Here is a 22,496-nt window from a genome sequence, read left to right as displayed (position 1 = left end):
CTTACAATAAAACATACTGACTGATTTGAACACGGCTCTATAAAATGGATTTTCATAGATTTTCCTAGACTACAGACAAATACCTGAGTTTTAATTAACCTAATGAATATATGGAAAGAAAGGAAAAAGTTATATTTTTACATTAAGAACACTTGTTTATGACTGGAAACAGGATTGAGCTGGATATTACCTCAATAAAAATATCAAATATCTACAATCTAAAGCAGACACATTCCCTGGAAGAGCAATACATAATACATAATAGACATAAAAAGGTAAGGAATTATACATGATGGGGCATGCAGTTATAAGAAAGTCATCTTACCCATAACAGGATGCCCTGAAGCGCTTTATTCCTCTCATACCACAGCAACAAATGCATTTTAGAGTTAATTAATTAATTAATTATTTTTTATCCACTTATAGTTACTATTAATATTGTGGGACACCCATGAAACAGTTTAGTTCCTGTTATCACTTAAAAGCTATAAACAGTCATTCCATCACCAGTGTCTCTTTTTTCTTTCTATTGAACTTAATAAGACAAAAAAGAAATGTATGTTATCAAGATACCATAAAAAGTTCCTGTCCTGAGGGGTTTGCTGTAATGAGCAAATTACTGACACCGGAGACTCCTTCTATAAATTTTACATAATGGATGTCTCCAAAACATCACCATATAATTATGAATTCGCTGTTACTTTAGAAACGGTAATTAAGAATTTCTGTGATAGGAAGAGGATACTATATAATATGGATACTTACTTGACAGGACCAGTGAAAAAAAGAGCAATAAAAAAATTCTTGAAAATAGCTTCATTTTGTTGTTTCTCACTTAACTGGAATGAAGAATGCCAAATTCACACTGTTAGTTCTTTTTATATACTGTATATGATAGGAGTTTACTGTACATCTGACATCACTGATGGAGTCTAACTAGCCACGCCTATAGTATGCGCGCACACACAGATATCAGGTTTGAGGGCAGTTCACTAATCATAAGCAGCTTAGGTAGCAGAAATGGTGTACATTTCTATATTTCTGCATGTATGCTGCAAGTAGAAACATTGCACTGCATTCTGTCACATCATGAACGGACACTTCTCTTCTGGCAAATCCAGACCACATGGATGTTAAAATGTGATGTCAGGATGTGCATGTTATGCTTTTGTTGTTGAACGGTTTGACAGTGTTCCAGTCTGGTGAATACAGTAGAGTCATGAGAGCTTTAAGACGGGAGAAGCTTGAGGGCTTCAACTAATTTGTCTTTTGACTTTAGAACCTTCATGTTCTGTTCAGTTCTTCTCAAATGTGTCCCATTAATATTGAACAGCAATACAACTAGAGTGATTTAAAACAAAACATTTTTTTTAAATCTGTTATTTAGCAGCATGAACAATGTTTATGGAAATCCACTCACCAGCCCCTTTATTCGGTACACCCATACACCTGCTATTTTATGCAGTTCTTTAATCAGCCAATCCGCTGACAGCAGCACAATGCGTAAAATCATCTCATCTCATTATCTCTAGCCGCTTTATCCTGTTCTACAGGGTCGCAGGCAAGCTGGAGCCTATCCCAGCTGACTACGGGCGAAAGGCGGGGTACACCCTGGACAAGTCGCCAGGTCATCACAGGGCTGACACATAGACACAGACAACCATTCACACTCACATTCACACCTACGGTCAATTTAGAGTCACCAGTTAACCTAACCTGCATGTCTTTGGACTGTGGGGGAAACCGGAGCACCCGGAGGAAACCCACGCAGACACAGGGAGAACATGCAAACTCCACACAGAAAGGCCCTCGTCGGCCACGGGGCTCGAACCCGGCCCTTCTTGCTGTGAGACGACAGCGCTAACCACTATACCACTGTGCCGCCTGCGTAAAATCATGCCGATACAAATCAAGAGCTTCAGTTAATGTTCACTTCAAACATCAGAATGGGAAAAATCGTGATCTCTGTGACTTTCACTGTGGCATGGGTGTTGGTGCCAGATGGACTGGTTTGAGTATTTCAGAAACTGCTGATCTCCTGGGGTTTTCACACACAACAGTCTCTAAAGTTTACACAGAATGGTGCGAAAAAAAAAATTGAGTGAGCGACAGTTCTGTGGGTGGAAACACCTTGTTGATAAGAGAGGTCAGAGAAAAATGGCCAGATTGGTTCGACCTGCCAGAAAGGATATAGTAACTCATATAATCACTCTTTACAACCATGGTGAGCAGAAAAGCATCTCAGCCTGCAGTAGCCGAAGACTACATTGGGTTCCGCTCCTGCCAGCCAAGAACAGGACTCTTCGAATCAAGAACAAGATCCTATTAATGTGGCCAGTGAATGTACACAACCTCTCCTGGTGATCAAATGACTCATCTTAAACATTTAATCACTTGTAGGTTATTGAAATAAATCATCTGACCATATCTGCAATACTACAGTACCCGTATATTATTGTCGTTAAGCTTCTTATGAGCAAAACTAATGAATTATCTTTTCCTGGGTCAAACATAAGAGTTAATTGAGTTCTGCTCATTAACATTTATGTAAAGAATAAAAAAGAATGAGCCGTTACAGGAAAATAATCAGGGAAATTTCCTATAACATTGTGGGTGGTAGAAAAGGGCAACTGGACTTGCTTGAAGATTCCTGAAAACGTTTCACCTCTCGTCCGAAAGGCTTCCTCAGTTCTGTCTGACTAATAGGGAGTATCAGATATTTATCCTCTCCTGGATCAGAATCAGAATCGTTTTCAAGAATCTTCAAGCAAGTCCAGTTGCCCTTTTCTACCACCCACAGTTTACTATGACCTGGATGATTGAGAATTTTCAGACATGTTCCTATAACATTATATTCTGAAGCATTTCATTCCTCTTGTACTACAGTAACAAGCCAAAGATTGATTAACTTAATTATTAATGACCAACATGTATTACTTTTTATCCGTTCATAGTTGTGGAATATCCATGAGATAAATAAGGTCCTGTTATGCTGTAAGCAGATAAACACTCGTTCCATCACCTGCTTCTCTTGCATTAAATAAAGCATGCCATAGTACTGACTCCTTCTGTTAATGTTAAATAAATATCTTCACAACAACCATCATGTTTTCTTTGTGAAACAACAAGGATTTAAATTCCTGTGTTACTATCGAAACAATAATGTATTTGAAGGAGTGCATTCATAGAAACATGTGATTTGTCAAATCTATCTGAGCTGCTGAACAGAAAATGAATCCGTCCAATCAGAATACAGAATTTAAATGTGCTGTGGTACAGGCATCAATGATGAACGGATGCTAAATCTGAAAGGACTTAAGATTAGTGTTAATTAGGACCATGTAATACAGTAATCCTTATTTGAATAGCATTAGCGCATCAATAAGTCACACAAAGACTGAGAGGAAAATGCCAGGAATGGAAAGTCAGGATCAGAATCAGGCACTCGTGACTCTTATTTGCCAAGATTTTGGGATTTACTACTTCCACAAAAACCCAACACGTGAAATGTTACAAAGCGCAAAAAAACCACCACCTGTTTAACAAGACAAAAGCTCACCAGAAGGCATGTTCTCATAAAACATTTATTTACATCACATTTAGAAAAAAAGGAACAGAGTTCACCAAGTTTCTTCTGCCAAGAAATGTTCCAAGAATTCATATCTGAAACCTGAGAGTTCATGTGGTACCACTGAACATAGTGTGGTGTGTACATTTAATAGTAGCTTTAAAAAAAAATAAAATATTTGCAGGTGTGAAAAGATGCAGTGGTGATTGCACGAGACCAAGATTCAACCTTTAATTGTTCTCCTGATGCCAGGAATCTGATGCAACAAAAAACATCTTGTGTGCCTCCTTTTTCTCCAGCACCATCTTAGAAATTCAGTATGGAGAGTTAAGGAGTGTGTGCTTCATGCTTTCGGTAATGAATCATGGCAGAATCTAGCCTCAGAGGAATGAGTGGTAAAAATACTCTCAAACGAAAAACAGTACATCATTAGCATGCAGAGCTTATCGTGAATGCTTGGATGGATACAATCGCAATCCTATTAAAAATATAGTAACCAGAGACAGGCACAACATTAACGCGATGTTAGAAATTGTTTCATGTCTCAGAAACAAACGGAACAGAATCTCTTTTAAAGCAAAATCTTTTTAGAATTCACTGGGAAAAAAAGAAAAAAAAAAAAAAAAGCATGGCTATGATCTACATCCTCTGTGCTGCATACAACTTTGGTAGACATATTCAAGCAGATTATTTGAATATGGGTTACGAGTTTATAAGTCTATAAATGCTTCACAATGGCTTATGGTCTCTTGCCACTCTGTGATATTTATATTCTGAAAAGAAAACAAAAAAAAACAAAAAAACACCCACATGCACAGTCTGACATGTTATTTAATTGTAATGCACAATGGGGGGGAGAGGGAGGGAGGAACCAAAAAAATAAAAAAAACTACATTAGATATTGCCTGGGTTGATATCAAAAGGAAAACTAAAAATTTTATATATTCAGTTGAATTTCAAGCACAATTTACAACCATTTAAAACAATGACTGCTTCTACCAAGGGCCCATAAATTCTTAAATACAAAATTTCTCTTTTTTTTTTTTTTAATTTGGGGGGGGGGGGGGGGGGGGGGGGATTGCATGTCCATTTTAGATCATGAACACTAGGCTGAAGAAAGAGACTAAACTAGACTTTAGAAATATCTTGATAATTTGTGTAGGTTAGGCTTTTTTTTTTGTTGTTGTTTATCGTCTTCAACTTACACAAAATGACTAACACGACACAAACAGGGCTAAAACAATCCAAAAATAAATCCAAATGACATACAAAGTGGGGGGAGAGGGGAACAAAAAAAAAAAAAAAAAAAACCACCTACTTACGGTTCAAAAGACAATCAATAAATATTGTAGTTTAGAAAGAGATTCTAATTGTTTAAAAACCCATATTTTAAAAACAGTCATTTTCCTTGTCAACAGTTACTCAAAAAGGATGACCACCAAAACACAAAAGGTCCCCCTTTCTCAGTTACACAGTTCCTATTATTCACCATAGACAATAATGCATATATAAAACTGAGTGACAAAAATAGTATGTACATTTTTTTTAAATAAATAACATTTTGCTTTTGCATTTTTTTTTTGCTGTTTTAATAGTTTGTATTTTATAGTTATAGCCATTATTGCCACACATTCGGGTGCCATGGGACCACCCATGCACAAGGACACCGAGGATGATTAAAACAGGCTAAAGCAGAGAATGTGCATATATAGTGGTAAGTTAAATTTTCTGTAAATCTTAATGCACATAATAGAAATCTGGTTGGGACGGTTTGTGATGGACGGGGGTTCATTCAGGCAGTGGTGGAAGCCGTGGAGGGGGTTCTGAGGGAAGCGGTGGAGGTTGCGGGTTCCCTCCTCTTGAGCTCGCGCCGTATCTGTACTCACCATACTGGGAGTGATAGTTAAACATTTGGGGCTGTGCAGGCTGCACCCCCTGGGCGCTCAGCAACGAATTCAGCATGTCAAACGTGTCCTGGTACTCGTTTGACTGACCACCTGAGCTGGCACTGTGCCCATTGGTGTCAGCCTTGTCTGTTTTGGAGTGCGAGTAACTTCCCTGATTGTGTGAAAGCGCAAGTGAGGGCAGAATGTCAGTAGGCAGTGGGGGCAGCTGGTAGGAATTCCTGGACGACTTGCTGACTTTAGAAGGGTGAGCACTAGACAAGGGCTCAGATGAATGAGTTCGCTTTCGGGATGATGAAGAGGAGCTCATTCTTGTTGGGTCTGCTTTTTTGCTACTTGTGGAAGCACTTGCAGAGCTGGAGTGTTTGTGCGCTGATGATGAGCCACTCCCTGAAGAGTGGTGATGGTGATGATTGTGGTGATGGTGATGGTTAGAGCGCTCTCGGTGCTTCTCTTTGTTCTTTCCGCCATCCCCTGTACCTGATCGTTTCTCTGGGAGGCGGAGCTTTAATTTCAGGTCCTGCTCAGCTCCTCTGCTACTGTTTGGCAGGCGCATTTTGATTGAGCCGCGATCCTGCCTCTCGTCAAGTGGAATCTTCAGGACGAGGGGCTCCGAGGAGCTCGAGCTAGCTTGCTGCGGGTGATGGTTATGATGGTGTTTCTCCTTTCTTTGCTGGTTCATGAGGGCCTGTGCGGCTGTGGCGTACTCACGCTTTACAGAGGCCTCCATGTTTTCCAGTTTCTTTTTCTGTGCGGCGAGCTCATCAGCGTGCTTGGCACGATACTCGCTCAGAGACACTCTCGTGGGAGCAGGTGGTTCTGGTGGATTAGGCACTTTAAAGACAGGCTGCTTATCTTCTGCAGATGATGTGGGTGTGGAGGACGAGGAGGTTGAAGGAGGAGCCGAGAGGCTCATCAGACCAGCCAGTGTGCTTTCAGAGGATGCCATGGAGATCATGTTCATCATGGTCTCTGTTTTGTCGCCCTCTTTTGGCTTCTTTGCTGTTTGACCTGATGCCTGAAATTGGAGGACAACGATGAAAGATATAGACATGCCCCTTGAAAATACTTAGCAACTTTTTAAAATCTACACAGAATAATTTAAATGACTTCAGTACGCATGTAACAATATATTGTGGACAAATCGTGATACAAATTTATGATTCGAATTGATAGAATAAATAAGAATGCTCTGAGAGCACAATATCCCCCCACTGGCAACTCTGGTAAAATGCGACTGAATTGAATGAAACTGCAATATGCGGATTACCGATATAAAGAATCATGTCAAGTTTTGTGAAATTCCTCCAAAAATTGTGAGAGGAGTTGATTTCAGAAGGTACTGAGTACCCTTCCTGGGATGGACAGACATCGCCACAACATAATCCCCCTTCAGACCTTTCAGCCAGCGAAGGATAAAAAAATTGCGAGGGAAGTTGATTTCAGAAAGCAAGCACACCTTGATGAAATTGCCAAAAGTTTGTTAATAATCAAGGGCATAACTGGTAAAATTTGCCCAAATTAAACGAAACTTCAACATGTGTATAACTGCCTTTTGCCAAGTTTGGTGAAATTCCTCCACAAACCGTGAGAGGAGTTGATTTCAGAAGAACGTAAACCTTCATGAAATTGTCAAAAAGTTATTTAATCAAGGCTCAAAACTCTGGTAAAATTTTCACAAACGAAATTAAATCTCAATATGCGCATCATCATCATAGAACAAAGACTTTTGCCAAGCTTCGAGAAATTCATCCAAAAATTGAGAGAGGAGTTGATGTCAGAAGGCGAGCACACCTTCATGAAATTGTGAAAGTACAAGGTTGTTAATCAAGGGCCACAACTCTGGTAAAATGCAACCGAATTGAACGAAATTACAATATGCGTACTACCGACATATAACAATGCCTTTTGCCAAGTTTCATGAAATTCCTCCACAAATTGAGAGAGGAGTTGATTTCAGAAGGAAAACGCACACATGAAATTGTCAAATTATAATTTTGTTAAATCAAGGGCTGTAACTCTGGTAAAATGTAACCCAATTTAATGAAATTGCAATATGCATACACTACCGTTCAAAAGTTTGGGGTCACCCAGACAATTTTGTGTTTTCCATGAAAAGTCACACTTTTATTTCCCACCATAAGTTGTAAAATGAACAGAAAATATAGTCAAGACATTTTTCTGGCCATTTTGAGCATTTAATCGACCCCACAAATGTGATGCTCCAGAAACTCAATCTGCTCAAAGGAAGGTCAGTTTTATAGCTTCTCTAAAGAGCTAAACTGTTTTCAGCTGTGCTAACATGATTGTACAAGGGTTTTCTAATCATCCATTAAGGCCAATTTATGCTGACAACGCAGTCCTCACAGATGGCGTCACAGATGGCGTCGCAGATGGCGTCTGCGTAGCCCCCCCCCCCCCCCCCCCCTTCGCAGACGCTCTGCGTGCACCTCCCAAAAATTGTGACCACCGCAGAAGCCTCGCAGACAGCGTTGCAGACAAGAGGGCTCTGATTGGTCCACTCTACATCCGCTGTACACGCACTTCAGCTTCCCTACTTTCCCGGTTTGGTTTGTTTTCACGACCGCCATTTTTAAAAACATGAGCGAAGATGGAACAGCACGAAGAGCGGTTGATCGAGGAAGTACGTACATCTATACGACTCCAGTTCTAGTCATTATAAGTAACCGGAGGATAAACACTCCACTAACCACACCCACCAACTACTCCTAGCAATTTCGCAACTTCGCGCCCCCTTGCGTTGTGGCGGTGAATAACATCGCGCACGCATATTACTCCCCGCTCAACGATAAATTACAACTGTCTGCGAAAAGCTATCTGCGAAAGCCTTGTCACAAGAGCATGCAGAAGCCCTAAGCCTTCTGAGGCAATGAGCAAACACATTGTACCATTAGAACACTGGAGTGAGAGTTGCTGGAAATGGGCCTCTATACACCTATGGAGATATTGCACCAAAAACCAGACATTTGCAGCTAGAATAGTCATTTACCACATTAGCAATGTATAGAGTGGATTTCTGATTAGTTTAAAGTGATCTTCGTCACAACATAATCCCCCTTTGGCCAGCGGGGGGATAAAAATGAATCGTGATTATTAGAACAGTGCTTTTCTTTCAAAAATAAGGACATTTCAAAGTGACCCCAAACTTTTGAACAGTAGTGTATTACTGACATATAACAAAGAATCCTGCCAAGTTTTGTGAAATTCCTCCAAAAATTGAGAGGAGTTGATTTCAGAAGGTGAGCACCCTTCCCAGGACAGACGGACGGACATCGTCACAACATAATCCCCCTTTGGCCAGCGGGGGGATAAAAATGAATCGTGATTATTAGGCTGCGTAATCTGTTTTTCTGAACTCTAAGTGCATTGTATAGACAACAGAGGGCACAATAATGTAAAATGTATTTTTACATGCACTGTGACTTCAGGGTCAGAAGCAACACAGCTAATGCCATGAAAATACAATCAGATCTAAAAAGTGGAGAGAGCTGTTGTACGATTGACTGTACAAATAGATTTAACAAGAAATCAGAGCTCTCTTTACAGTCTGCTGAAAGATAAAGAAAATTGGATATAATGTTCATAAAAGTTTGAGAAATGGCCCATTTGTTAACTTTTTCATTTTTAATAAAAAGAACATAAGTAATAGGCTATGATTATTTTACTCCAAACTTCATAAACGTAAGGAAAATAGGCCTCGAACAAACAAGCTTACATCTTTACATGACCTAAAATAAATAAATAAATAAATAAAATGCCGACTTACCTTCCAGTTTCGAATGCGTTTTAAACGGCTTGGTGTCTTCTCCAAGATCTGCAGAAACTCATGTGTGAGCTCTATAAAACAGTTTTAAACACAAATTGACTTCACATGTACTGAGCTGAACTAATCACTTGCAGAGAACAATGAGGGACATCAAGATGATGAAACCAGGGCAAACAAGTCCAAATTCACTCAACGCTTCAACAGCGGTGGACAAAAGTCACTAAAGCAGCATGGTTTCCCAGCATACAACAGAGATGCCTACCCCAAATTTTGAATTTCAGTATTCTTGAAAACATTTTTCAGTACTTTGGAATGACTTTCAGTAGCATTAATTTATGCGCATTTCCATTATAAAGAGGTGTATATACCAATATGTTTAACATTTAAATTATTAAAAAGAACTGTTTTGTGTGAATTGAATAAACAAAACACGAGCAGCCATCTCAATTGAATTTCCACTCAACAAATTTCTAGAGCATACAATACATCACATTTTTCTAAATACAATAGTGTTCCCTGTTTGCAGACATTACGGTTGACTACCAATCATTGGTATTGAATGCAACTCCTCAAAAAGTATTATATTATATTGCCTGGCAAAAATGTTCTACCTGTTAACGGATTCTAATAAGAAATTTTTTTTTTAATTTTATTTCATGCCAAAGAGAGTCCGACATTGTCATCTTAATGTCCCAATATATAAATACTTCAGCATAATGCTTCAGAAGAGACATTGAATAAAATGACATTTATAATTGTATTTAAAACAGTGGAATGATCAATTTTTTGCCACAATCCCAACAACACTAATCATAAAATTCTGTTTTTGATCATACTACATGTACATTTGCAACACTGAAAAGACTTTGAATTAAAGAAGTACAGCCAGTGTTTGATATTTCAGTGAATAAAAATCAGACATGTAAAAAGAAACTGAATAAGTTTAACTCACATTTCATGGCACTAATTGGCAAGTTCAACTCCAAGCACAGGTCAACCATCACCGCTTCCATGCGTGTCACGTTCCGTGTCTTTTCATCCACAGATTTCGTAAAAAACTGCTGGATACCCCCAGATTTACTTTCCGCCTGACTCGCCATTTCAGCATACTCCATATGCTTTTTGGAGTTGACATGCCGCCTGCAGTCATCGCAACCACCATGAGTGATGTTAATGTCAGTTCTACACAGTTTGCAGTGCGCGTATCCATTGCCCTTTTGACTGGGTGTAATGCACGGCCATTCTACCGTATATCGTGGGAGGAACACCTAAGACCTGTGTTTCACTTGTCCCAATACTGAGCGTTTCATTTCCACTATTGAGAAGCAGCACCATGCGTGTGTGATGTCGAGTGAAAATAGCGCAAACAAATGTGCGGCATCTGCGCATGTCACGCACAGCATGTGCGGCATCTGCGCATGTCACGCACAGCATGTGCGGCATCTGCGCATGTCACGCACAGCATGTGCGGCATCTGCGCATGTCACGCACAGCATGTGCGGCATCTGCGCATGTCACGCACAGCATGTGCGGCATCTGCGCATGTCACGCACAGCATGTGCGGCATCTGCGCATGTCACGCACAGCATGTGCGGCATCTGCGCATGTCACGCACAGCATGTGCGGCATCTGCGCATGTCACGCACAGCATGTGCGGCATCTGCGCATGTCACGCACAGCATGTGCGGCATCTGCGCATGTCACGCACAGCATGTGCGGCATCTGCGCATGTCACGCACAGCATGTGCGGCATCTGCGCATGTCACGCACAGCATGTGCGGCATCTGCGCATGTCACGCACAGCATGTGCGGCATCTGCGCATGTCACGCACAGCATGTGCGGCATCTGCGCATGTCACGCACAGCATGTGCGGCATCTGCGCATGTCACGCACAGCATGTGCGGCATCTGCGCATGTCACGCACAGCATGTGCGGCATCTGCGCATGTCACGCACAGCATGTGCGGCATCTGCGCATGTCACGCACAGCATGTGCGGCATCTGCGCATGTCACGCACAGCATGTGCGGCATCTGCGCATGTCACGCACAGCATGTGCGGCATCTGCGCATGTCACGCACAGCATGTGCGGCATCTGCGCATGTCACGCACAGCATGTGCGGCATCTGCGCATGTCACGCACAGCATGTGCGGTTGTCGTAAAAATAAATAGCCGTGAATCGCGCATGGATTGAAAAAGTCTCTTGGACATTTAAAAACAACTCACTGGAATTTAAGACTTTATAATAATTCCGTACAGAATAACACTATTTGCCGTAACATTGTATTTACGTAACTTTTCCGTACAAAATACGTACTAGTAGGCATCTCTGGCATACAAGCAAGTTCAACCACCAGAAGAAGAAAATACATCCTAACCCCTATTGGCTTTGGAAATTTACATACCATCCAGTAGCTCGAGAGTGACTTTTCGGTCGACGTACTCCCACCAGTGTTTGCTGTCAGTAGAGACGGGGATTTCCCAGTTAGACCACTTGCAGGCCAAATGAATGCACACACACGCAACTACAGGTGGACTGTACTGCAGGCAGAAGGTGGTCAGGTGCAGGCTGAATTGATGTATTGGTCCAAAGTGGGCAACGGGGGGGGGGGGGGGGGAGAGATGAGGGTGGGGGGGTGGGACATTTCAGAAACACTAAGCATGACAAAATGTATAATATACACAAGCAAGATGGAATCAGCTATAAAACCAAAGTAACAAGCTCATTAGCAGGGGAAAAAAAAATAAATTTTAGCTGAACTGTTTTTTGGGCAAAGAATTAACACACCTGTTGGTTGCCATAAAATATGATGTCTGGGCCAGGTCCTTACTCGCTGGAATAAACAAAACCAAATAAATGAAATATCAAACCTTCCAGCATTCCACATTCATCTGGGAGAAAAAAATAAATAAAAAAACTACAAATACGCAATTAAAAACCAAACACTACAGCACTTACCTCGTACGAGCTGTGTACACTTGACGACATGTGTGTGAGGATGGTCAATTGTGATGTCAAAAGCTGAAGTAACAAGGGCAGAGGAGAAACAAAGAGGAAACAGTGAGAATCAGGTTCACATACAGTTACACCATCTTCAAACCTGCTAGCAAACAGACTGGTACAGAAATACAGCACAAACAAGTTTACTGGGTCTGGACTGGATAAATTCACTGAGCGAAAAAGAATACAGCCCAGTTAGGACCATGTCGAAGCTGTGCTTTTTACTGATTGCAATGACGTGCTTTAACTCTTCAGATGACTGATCCTAGATAGGATAGGACAAATATGGATGAGTGAGTTAAGGACAGAGGATTTTCTCTGCAAATTCACCGTGATATTTTTTGAGCCGCTCTCTCGCTGTCAATTCCACTCATAACCTTTAACAGCAAAGAATGGAGGGGGTAAAAAAAAAAAAGTATATAAAAGCAACGCCACAAAACAGAATGGCTCAAAAATCCTCTGATGGTACAAAAAGTTAACGCACACACAAAGGATTGCATTCGCAAGTTGACATGGAAAAAAGGAAGAACTGAAAAAAGGTGAGTGTTACAACAATGGCTGTTTATGAGAAGCTTGGGAAACGGCCCGTCTGACTCCAGGGACTCTGCTGTGGATGGGAGCAAAGGGGATTATTCGCTCTTTACTCTAACATGGTGGTGGTGACTCATAGACCCACTTTTGCCATTTCCCAACTTACCGAGGGTCTGGAGTATAATGCTCTCAAGCATGACCAGGTCTTGGGATTGTTGCAGGTAAGTCTGAGATCGAGAGGACAGGCAGGTTACTCACAGGGTCTTATGCACTCATATCACTCTCTCTCTCACAAGTACCTTGTTAGCGAGCCAATCAAAACTTCACAATAACTACTATCAGCTCTGTCAATACAGACATACAGCGGTATTTGAAAGACTAAACCATTCAGAACTTTACAGATTTCGGCATAAATATGACCCAGATTCACACAAGTTCTAAAAGCAGATAAAGAGAACCCAATTAAAAAGTATTATACTTCGTCATTTATTTATTGAGGAAAATGGTCCAATGTTACACATCTGTGAGTGGCAAAAGTATGCGATCCTCTAGGATTAGCAGTTCATTTCAAGGTGAAATTAGAGGCAGGTTTTCAGTCAGTGGGATGACAATCAGGTGTGAATGTTTGCCCTGTTTTATTTAAATAAAAGCAATATATTCAAGTATGATCTTCACAACACATCAAGTTGATCATCAGGCTGGAAAAGGTTCCAAAAACCATCTCTTAAAAAAAAAGTTTGGACTTCACCACGATCAGCAAAGATCACTCCAATACCCTGTCCACACTAGGGATTTTGTACCGATACGATACTACTTTTGTACCGCAACACCTGTCCACACTAGCAACTACACCGGTACTGTAGCGGTATAACTGTATCGGTACGAAACCCACAAATGTATGGGTTTCGTACCGGTACTGTAGCGCTTTGCGTAGTGTGGACAGATGAAGCGGCTCTGTATCGATACAAATATAATGCGCATGCGCAAAGTCACACACCTCAATCGATGTCTTCACTGAATAAAATAGTGAAGAACGGAGATTCGGGTTTTTTTGTTTCTTTCTCAACTGCCTCGCGCGTTTTATACGATTCGACTGAATAAATGACCACCAGAAATACAGACTGTACATCGACAACAAAAAGCGCGCACACACGTTGTTTCATCCGGCATATTCTCGGAAGGAAGTTACTCGGTAACCGTGGAAACATTTCGCGCACTTCAACTACCATGAAAGAAAAGCGCAAACATTTCTCGCTAGTGTGGACAGATGCACTAAACTGTACTGGTATATTTTGTATCGATACAGTTATACGACTTTCATACCGGTATAAGTGTGAACACAGCACAAGCGCAAGGTGTGTAAAGGCCAATTTATGCTGACAACCCAGTCCTCGCAGATAGCGTCGCAGACAGTGTCTGCGTAGCCGCCCCACCTTTGCAGACGCTCTGCGCGCACCTCCCAAAAATTGTGACCACCGCAGAAGCCTCGCAGACAGCGTCGCAGACAAGAGGGCTCTGATTGGTCCACTCTACATCCGCTGTACACGCACTTCCGCTTCCCTACTTTCCCGGTTTGGTTTGTTTTCACGACCGGCATTTTTAAAAACACGAGCGAAGATGGAGCAGCATGAAGAGCGCTTGATCGAGGAAGTACGTACATCTATACGACTCCAGTTCTAGTCATTATAAGTAACCGGAGGATAAACACTCCACTAACCACACCCACCAACTACTCCTAGCGATTTCGCGACTTCGCGCCCCCTTGCGTTGTGGCAGTGAATAACATCGCGCACGCCTATTACTCCCCGCTCAACGATAAATTACAACTGTCTGCGAAAAGCTATCTGCGAAAGCCTTGTCGCAAGAGCATGCAGAGGCCTTAATAGTCCGTGAGGTCTCAAAAGAACCCAGGGTAACTTCCAAGCAATGAAAGACCTCTCTCACATTGGCTAATGTTAATGTTCATGAGTCCACCATCAGGAGAACAATGAACAATAACGGTGTGAATGGCAGGGTTATAAGGAGAAAGCTACTGCTCTCCAAAAAGAACATTGCTGCCCAATGACAGTTTACTAAGGCTACGTTTACACTAGACCGTATCTGTCTCGTTTTCTTCGCGGATGCACTGTCCGTTTACATTAACCCCCCTGGAAAAGCGGGGAAACGGGAATCCGCCAGCGTCCACGTATTCAATCTAGATCGTATCAGCTCCGGTGCTGTGTAAACATTGAGAATACGCGAATACGCTGTGCTGAGCTCTAGCTGGCGTCTCATTGGACAACGTCACTGTGACATCCACCTTCCTGATTCGCTGGCGTTGGTCATGTGACGCGACTGCTGAAAAACGGCGCGGACTTCCGCCTTGTATCACCTTTCATTAAAGAGTATAAAAGTATGAAAATACTGCAAATACTGATGCAAATACTGCCCATTGTGTAGTTATGATTGTCTTTAGGCTTGCCATCCTTCCACTTGCAAGTAATAAGTGATATGCGCTGGGATCACACACACAGCGGCTCAGTCCCGAATCGTGGCTTGTTCACTTCACTCGCGCACTCTGTGAGCTGCGCAGGGCCGGAGTGCGCACCCTCCAGAGGGCACTCGCTGTTCAGGGTGGAGTGATTTGGAGCGCAGGATGCCTGCGGAGCCGAGCGTATCCGCGTATTGGTGTTGCTGTGTGCACGACTAACGATTTTAGTGTAAACGCGAATCATTTTAAGAACGTTAATCTGATGATCCGCTGATTCGACGTAATGTAAACGTAGCCTAAGGATGACATGGACGAGACAGAAGGCTACTGGAAAAGGTTCTGACCAAAATAGAACATTTTGGTTTAAATGTTTGGAGACAGGAAAACACTGCAATCCAGCATAAAAATCATCCTCCCATCTGTGAAACAAAGTGGTGGTAGTATCATGGCTTGGGCCCGTTTTGCCACATCTGGGCTTGGACAGCTTACCATCATTGATGGAACAAAGTATTCTGAATTATTCTAGTGAATTCAAAAGGAAAATGTCAGAAAATCTGTCTGTGAACTGAATCTCAAGAGAAAGTGGGTCATACAGCAAGACAACGACCCTAAGCACACAAGTCGTTCTCCAAAGAATGGTTAAAGAAGAATAAAATTAATGTTCTGGAATGGCCAAGTCAAAGTCCTGACCTTAATCCAACAGAAATGTTGCGTGAGCAGTTTGGGTGAGTGTGGGGGCACAAAACCCCACATCCCAGCAATATCACTGTACAGAGGAATGGGCTAAAATTCCACCCAGCCGATGTACAGGATGACCAACAGTTAGCAGAAATGTTTAGTTGCAGTTATTGCTGTATAAGGTCACACCAGATACTGAAAGCACGTGTTCACATACTTCTGCCACTACAGATACGCAACATTGGATCATTTTCCTTAATAAATGAATGACCACATTATATTTTTCTCTTTTTTTTTTTAAACTGGGTTCTCCTTATCTACATTGAGGACTTGTGTGAAAATCTGATGTTTTAAGTCATTTATGCAGAAATACAAGTTCACAAACTTAAGCAGAAGCACCATTGTATATACACATACACACGAGCAAACAGGTACACATCCACACTGTATAACGTGTACAGCGGTATGCAAAAGCTTTTTTGCAGGATTTGATAGCCAATTTCTGTGAATATGAAAATTCCTGTTTAAAAAAAAATATTAACAGAAAAAAAGTAAAAGTTGTGTGATGCTGTTTTGCAATACCTTTTTTAAAAATGTACTTTGTACTCTATAGGCCTCATTTAGCAACATTTTGGTACAGCTGCGTGTAAATTCCTGATAAATTTACAAACGTTTCAGTGATGCTGATTTTCTGCATACTTATGTTTATATCGATAAATCCCAACCACCCATAGATTGCCTAGCATGTTCGTGGGACAGCTGATTTACATATGATGACGCATACAAAACTCCATAAACGTGAAAGCTCGCAAGGAGATAAACACCAAAAAGATACTTTAAAAGTAATGCAGCTCAGCCACTGCAGCGCAATCAATCAAGCACATACTAACTTGTCTTCCTTTGATAAGGGGCCATTTCTTTTGCCCCAACTTAACTTGTTTTGGTTTAATTTCATTGATTTATTACACTCAGGTGCAAGATTAAAACGAATTAGAGATTTAAACATGACGGTGTAATTCATGTACAAATTCAGCAACTGATTTCCAGTTCTACAAGTTAAAGCTGATCAACCGAGGTTCATATATGCAAGTCTCCTCGTGCGTACGTTTACACAAACTCACAGGATACTAATGGTTTCCTGAACTAACCGGATTTTGATGAATACCACATCTCGTGTGTAAATGCTTTCTACGAGTGAATTGGCTCATATACAGCTTGATAAATGAGGCCTATTATTAGTCATGTAAGGAAAAATATGGTCAGTGTAGACTTATACTTTACAAAAACTTAAATGCATCAAGATTAGGGTTGTACCAATCCCATAAAAAAAAGAATTTAAAAATTACAATACTGATAAAGCTCTGAGTATGGACCAATAACCAATACACTGCTGCCCACTTTTCTGTAAGTATAGCCTGCTTCTGAAACACCACAATTATCCAAGTGACACGCTCTAAGACAATTAATACACATTATCAGATTTGTGTCCTACATCCAGGTCACATGACAACAATATTTCAGTGGGCAGATGTGTCAAATCATTTAACAAGCACAGCCAACACTAGGACTACGTTCAGACTGCACCCTGAAACGACCCATATCCGATTTTTTTGCCCATATGCGACCTGTATCCGATTTGTTATTGACAATCTGAACGACACAGATCCGATTTTTCACATGCGACCCAGGCTGCTTGGATATGTGGTCCTAATTCCGATGCATATCCGTTATTTTCACATGCGACTGCAGTCTGACCGGACAGGTCGCATTCATGCGACCTACACGTCGTCAACAAGAGACAGACGTCACTATTCTGCGTTGGCTAATCCCGCCTCTTTGGTGGAAAACAACAACGTTTATACAGTTTTCAGAATTTAAATAGACTTTTATAGAATTGATCAAGCTAATGGTGGATTTGGTAGGGACCTGGATGTTTATCTGTTAGCCTGATTAAATAAAACAGTTTCTATAACTGATTTATAACTTAAACCATCCTGTATTACAAGATTATAAGATTGTTCTGGAAATTTCCAGTAATTTAACACCTTCGGTCTCATTAGTCTGCTGCCCACATTAATCAGATTATTGTGCGAGTTCCGCCACAAAAACCACATCGCCAGGTCTAGCCTCATCTCCATAGCAAACTGCACTGGTGTTTCTGCACCTTGAGCCAGCGCTGAGAGAAGTTGCAGAATTCAGCCGGCTATAAACAATCTAAATAAATATTTATAAAAATGTAGAAAAAGTTTATTAATATGACGAAATAAATATGTGCAAATTATTAAGCCTGAATTAAGAGTTTGGTAATACAGCGGCCGTATCCCAAATGACTGCCTACTGAAGCTCGAGTGCACTATATAGAGTTTAAAAATCCATTACTTCCTAGTAACATGTAGTGCACTTATACAGAAATTAGAGAGACATTTAGGAGTCAACCCTCATTACCAGGCTACACGTTTTCATTTCAGTTCAGAAACAAAAACACACACGAGACCTCACACTTTAACACTAACCAGATAATTAAACAAACAAACAAACAAAAAAAATCATTAAACATGAAGAGTGTGCTTTTTTTGTTTACGTATTACGTAGATGTGCTTATTACGTGTCAATTTGCGCATGCGGGACACTTTTGGGTCGTTTTCCGTTCATATTGGAGATCGCATACAAGTCTCATATAATTGGTAATGTGAACGGCCTAACAAAAAAAGTGGATCTCACAACAAATCGGATATGGGTCGTTTCAGGTTGCAGTCTGAACGTAGTGTAATAGTGTCAGATCAGTACATCCCTAATCAAGACACAAAAGAACTGTTGGTTGTGCTCAGAAACGTTACTTCCTAAGGTTACAGCCACACTGCAGCTCACGATGCTTTGTGAAATATTTCCAAACCCATCTGCCAGTATTCGCCGCTTAGTTTGCAGAAAACATCACTACCAAATTTTCACAACGTTTTTGGCCAATCACAAGGTGGAGACACACCAAAAAACTCCTCGTGCAACTCCGAGAACATTCGCTGTGCATCACATAACTGGGGGTAGCGATACCAATTTTTCATCGCCAAATATTTGCAAACCCATCGCGAGCTGTAGTGTGACCGTAGCCTGAGAGAATCCCACCTCTACATCAATCACAGACCAAATGATCTCCATAATCACATCCTCTCGATCAGTACTTACATCACTTCTAGAGTCAAGAGGAGACTCCTGAGGATTGAGACAGGCATGGGCCACCTTAATCACATGCTCCAGCTTGCGTGGCTGCTCTTCAACCTTTGCTGCCAAGAAAAGCGCAGCAGGGGCAATCACCTGGACGGGACAAAATCAAGCAACAAATGAAGTTTGACATGGAGTATAATGTGACTTGAAGTCCACACTGATGAAGTCGGACTTACATTTCGGTGGAAGCGAGTGAAAGACTGGATCATGTAGAAGCGATGCATGTACACAATGGCAGTGTTGATAGTGAGCTGGGACCTATTCATTTTTTGAGTTAAGGATGTGAAATAAACAAGACACAGGCATGCAAATCACATCAATATAAACACATCCTTGTTTATAACATGAAGGCATTTCCAACGGTGGGGAAAGATACAAAACGGAGCTGTACACGTCAAAGAAAACCACTCAGTATGTGAGGGACACAAAGGGAAAACAAAGACCTGTTGCATGGGCAGCACTTCTCGCCTCACAGCAAGAAGGTTCTGGGTTCGAGCCCAGCAGCCAGCGAGAGCCTTTCTGTCACCCCTTTTCCACCAAATCAGTTCCAGGGCTGGTTCGGGGCCGGTGCTGGTTCACAACTTGTTCAACTTGCGAGCCAGCTGAGAACTAGTTTGCTTTTCCATAGCTCGCAGTGCTAAGCGGAGCCACGTCATTACGTTGCTGTAGGGCCAATTTATGCTGACAACCCAGTCCTCGCAGACGGCGTAGCAGAAGGCATCTGCGTAGCCCCCCCCCCGCTTCGCAGATGCTCTGCGCGCACCTCCCAAAATTTGTGACCACCGCAGACAGCCTCGCAGACAAGAGGGCTCTGATTGGTCCACTCTACATCCGCTGTACACGCACTTCCGCTTCCCTACTTCCCCGGTTTGGTTTGTTTTCACGACCACCATTTTTAAAAACACGAGCGAAGATGGAGCAGCACGAAGAGCGGTTGATCGAGGAAGTATGTACATCTATACGACTCCAGTTCTAGTCATTACAAGGACAGCGGTGTTGAATGACCTGTTGCTCAGTAACCGGAAGATAAACACTCCACTAACCACACCCACCAACTACTCCTAGCGATTTCGCGACTTCGCGCCCCCTTGCGTTGTGGCCGTGAATAACATCGCGCACGCCTATACATGCCTATACTCCCCGCTCAACAATAAATTACAACTGTCTGCGAAAAGCTATCTGCGAAAGCCTTGTCGCAAGAGCATGCAGAGGCCTGTATACGTCATTACGTTGCTGTATACGTCAGTTACGTCGCTACATTTACATAAACCTTGGCGCGAATAGCAAAGCAAAAACAACACGGAAGAAGCAGCAGCAGCAACAACAATAATAATAATGGAGGACTTCGCGTTTGTACAGCTGCTGCTTCTCGTCGCTTAAAAATGGCGATCTTTCGCGGTCTTATTGTTGTTGGTCTTAACAACTCCGCCCCCCCGCTGATGTAAGCGGTTCTTTCCTCTGGCCCAGCAGAGAGTTGGTGCTAGCCTGGAACCGGTTTTTCTGGCCCCAGAGCCAGTTCTTTGTCAGTGGAAACAGAAAACCCGGTTCCAAACTAAGCACTGGCCCCGAACCAGCCCTGGAACTGCTTTGGTGGAAAAGGGGCATGTGTGGAGCATGTTCTCCCTTACCCCTTTTCCACCAAATTAGTTCCAGGGCTGGTTCGGGGCCAGTGCTGGTTTACAACTCGTTCAACTTGCGAGCCAGCTGAGAACCAGTTTGCTTTTCCATAGTTTGCGGTGCTAAGGGGAACCACATCATTACGTCACTGTATACGTCAGTTACGTCGCTACGTTTGCATAAACCTTGGTGCGAATATCGAAGCAAAAACAACACGGAAGAAGCAGCAGCAGCAACAACAATAATGGATGACTTCACGTTCGTATAGTTGCTTCTTCTTGTCGCTTAAAAATGGCGATCTTTCGCGGTCTTGTTATTGTTGTTGGTCTTAACAACTCCGCCCCCCCGCTGACGTAAGCAGTTCTTTCCTCTGGCCCAGCAGAGAGTTGGTGCTAGCCTGGAACCGGTTTTTCTGGCCCCAGAGCCAGTTCTTTGTCAGTGGAAACAGAAAACCCGGTTCCAAACTAAGCACTGGCCCCGAACCAGCCCTGGAACTGCTTTGGTGGAAAAGGGGCACCTGTGTCTGCGTGGGTTTCCCCCCACAGTTCAAAGGTTAATATGGGACAGCCTTACACCTAAGGAGCAAGGCTCCTAACTCCCAACTGCTCCCCAGGCGCTATTAGCATGGCTGCCCAGTGTTCTGGGTGTGTGTGTGTCTGTGTTCACTGCTTCAGATGGGTTAAATGCAGAAAAGAATTTCACAAGCGTGTGATGAATAAAGTTCTTCTTCTTCTAAATACCGAAAGTGAAACTGATGCTCATGTTAGTTATATTAGCAAGCAGCTTAGCCACGGCACGCGCAAAATAAATATATACACAACTACTTAGATAAATTAGCAAAACGTGGTTTGTTTGTTTTTAAATACACGTTTAAAAACACTTTTTCTTGACGAACACCTCAGCTTCGGAGACGGTTTACCTGATTTTTAACTTGGTTAAAATGCAGTACATACAAAATACAATATGAACATGGCATAAAAACCAGGATTATACAAAAAAGTGTGAACACTTGTTTCCATTGTGGTCCCAGAGACTGTATGATACGAAATGTTAGCTAGCTAGCCAAGTTCACGAGCTAATCGCTAAAACAAAACGACACCACATGCTAATTAGAAGGTCAGTTATGTAACAAAATAGCGTTTGCTAAAAAAATTTAACACGGTAAATAATTGAATTATACAACATTAGAGAAATAAATTGAGTAATACATTATTTCCTAAAGTAAAACTTGCACTGCTTGTCGCGGTGAGGCCTACACAAGCCTCAGCCCGGTTAGCATTAGCAAAGCTAAGCTAAGCTAATAATAACAACACCGGGCTCCCAGGAGTTTCAGGAAACTATTCTTGGAATTATTTCTTTTTACGCTTTCATTGACACAACTATATAATCATCATATATAAATCATTCAGTCACTACTGACATCCAAGTCCAAATGCAGCCGAACCGGCGATTTCCTCCCGGACCTAACAGGCTAAGCTAACCTTGTTATCGACGCTTCGGAGAAAAGGATACACATTGAGCCGTTGTCCCATATCCTGGAGAAGATTAGCAGCCTGTTGTCTGTATGATAATTCTTTATCAGGGTCAAGTCCTGCTCGACGAGATGGACTGTTTTCGATCTGCTCCCGGGTAAAGTACCATTTATTCTTCTTTCCCGAGCGAGAAACTTGCGGAGCCGCCATTACTAAGAAGGAGACTATTTTAAAAATCAGGCTGCGTCA

General features: G+C 42.0%; 2 protein-coding genes across 2 annotated transcripts; both read right to left on the bottom strand.

Annotated features, from left to right (window-relative positions):
- Positions 1-3,570: 3,570 nt before the first annotated feature.
- LOC132895892 (cyclin-T1-like) lies at positions 3,571-11,887 on the bottom strand (the record flags this gene model as incomplete). The annotated part of the gene is made up of 3 exons (XM_060936642.1): positions 3,571-6,490; positions 9,260-9,330; positions 11,665-11,887. Coding segments are annotated over 3 exons (1,428 nt in total), but the record flags the coding sequence as incomplete, so codon positions are not given.
- Positions 11,804-22,487, bottom strand: LOC132896581 (cyclin-T1-like). The gene is made up of 6 exons (XM_060937522.1): positions 22,288-22,487; positions 19,335-19,416; positions 19,120-19,248; positions 12,958-13,018; positions 12,219-12,281; positions 11,804-12,093 (listed from the first exon to the last, which is right to left on the bottom strand). Exons 1-6 carry the CDS (start codon positions 22,455-22,457, stop codon positions 12,011-12,013), a joined length of 588 nt encoding a protein of 195 aa, XP_060793505.1. The 5' UTR covers positions 22,458-22,487; the 3' UTR covers positions 11,804-12,010.
- Positions 22,488-22,496: the final 9 nt, after the last annotated feature.

This window comes from Neoarius graeffei, chromosome 13, assembly GCF_027579695.1.
Source record: "Neoarius graeffei isolate fNeoGra1 chromosome 13, fNeoGra1.pri, whole genome shotgun sequence".
Classification (NCBI taxonomy): Eukaryota; Metazoa; Chordata; class Actinopteri; order Siluriformes; family Ariidae; genus Neoarius; species Neoarius graeffei.
Note: the sequence above shows the minus strand (reverse complement) of the source record. Positions and strands in the feature narration are given on the sequence as shown.

Excerpts from the sequence above, each read along its gene's own strand:
- LOC132896581 (XM_060937522.1), bottom strand. The coding sequence starts at position 22,457 with ATGGCGGCTCCGCAAGTTTCTCGCTCGGGAAAGAAGAATAAATGGTAC. Across the intron at positions 19,249-19,334 it reads TCACTCGCTTCCACCGAAAT|GTGATTGCCCCTGCTGCGCT; the intron begins GTAAGTCCGACT and ends TGTCCCGTCCAG. Across the intron at positions 13,019-19,119 it reads CTCTTGACTCTAGAAGTGAT|ACTTACCTGCAACAATCCCA; the intron begins GTAAGTACTGAT and ends TCTCGATCTCAG.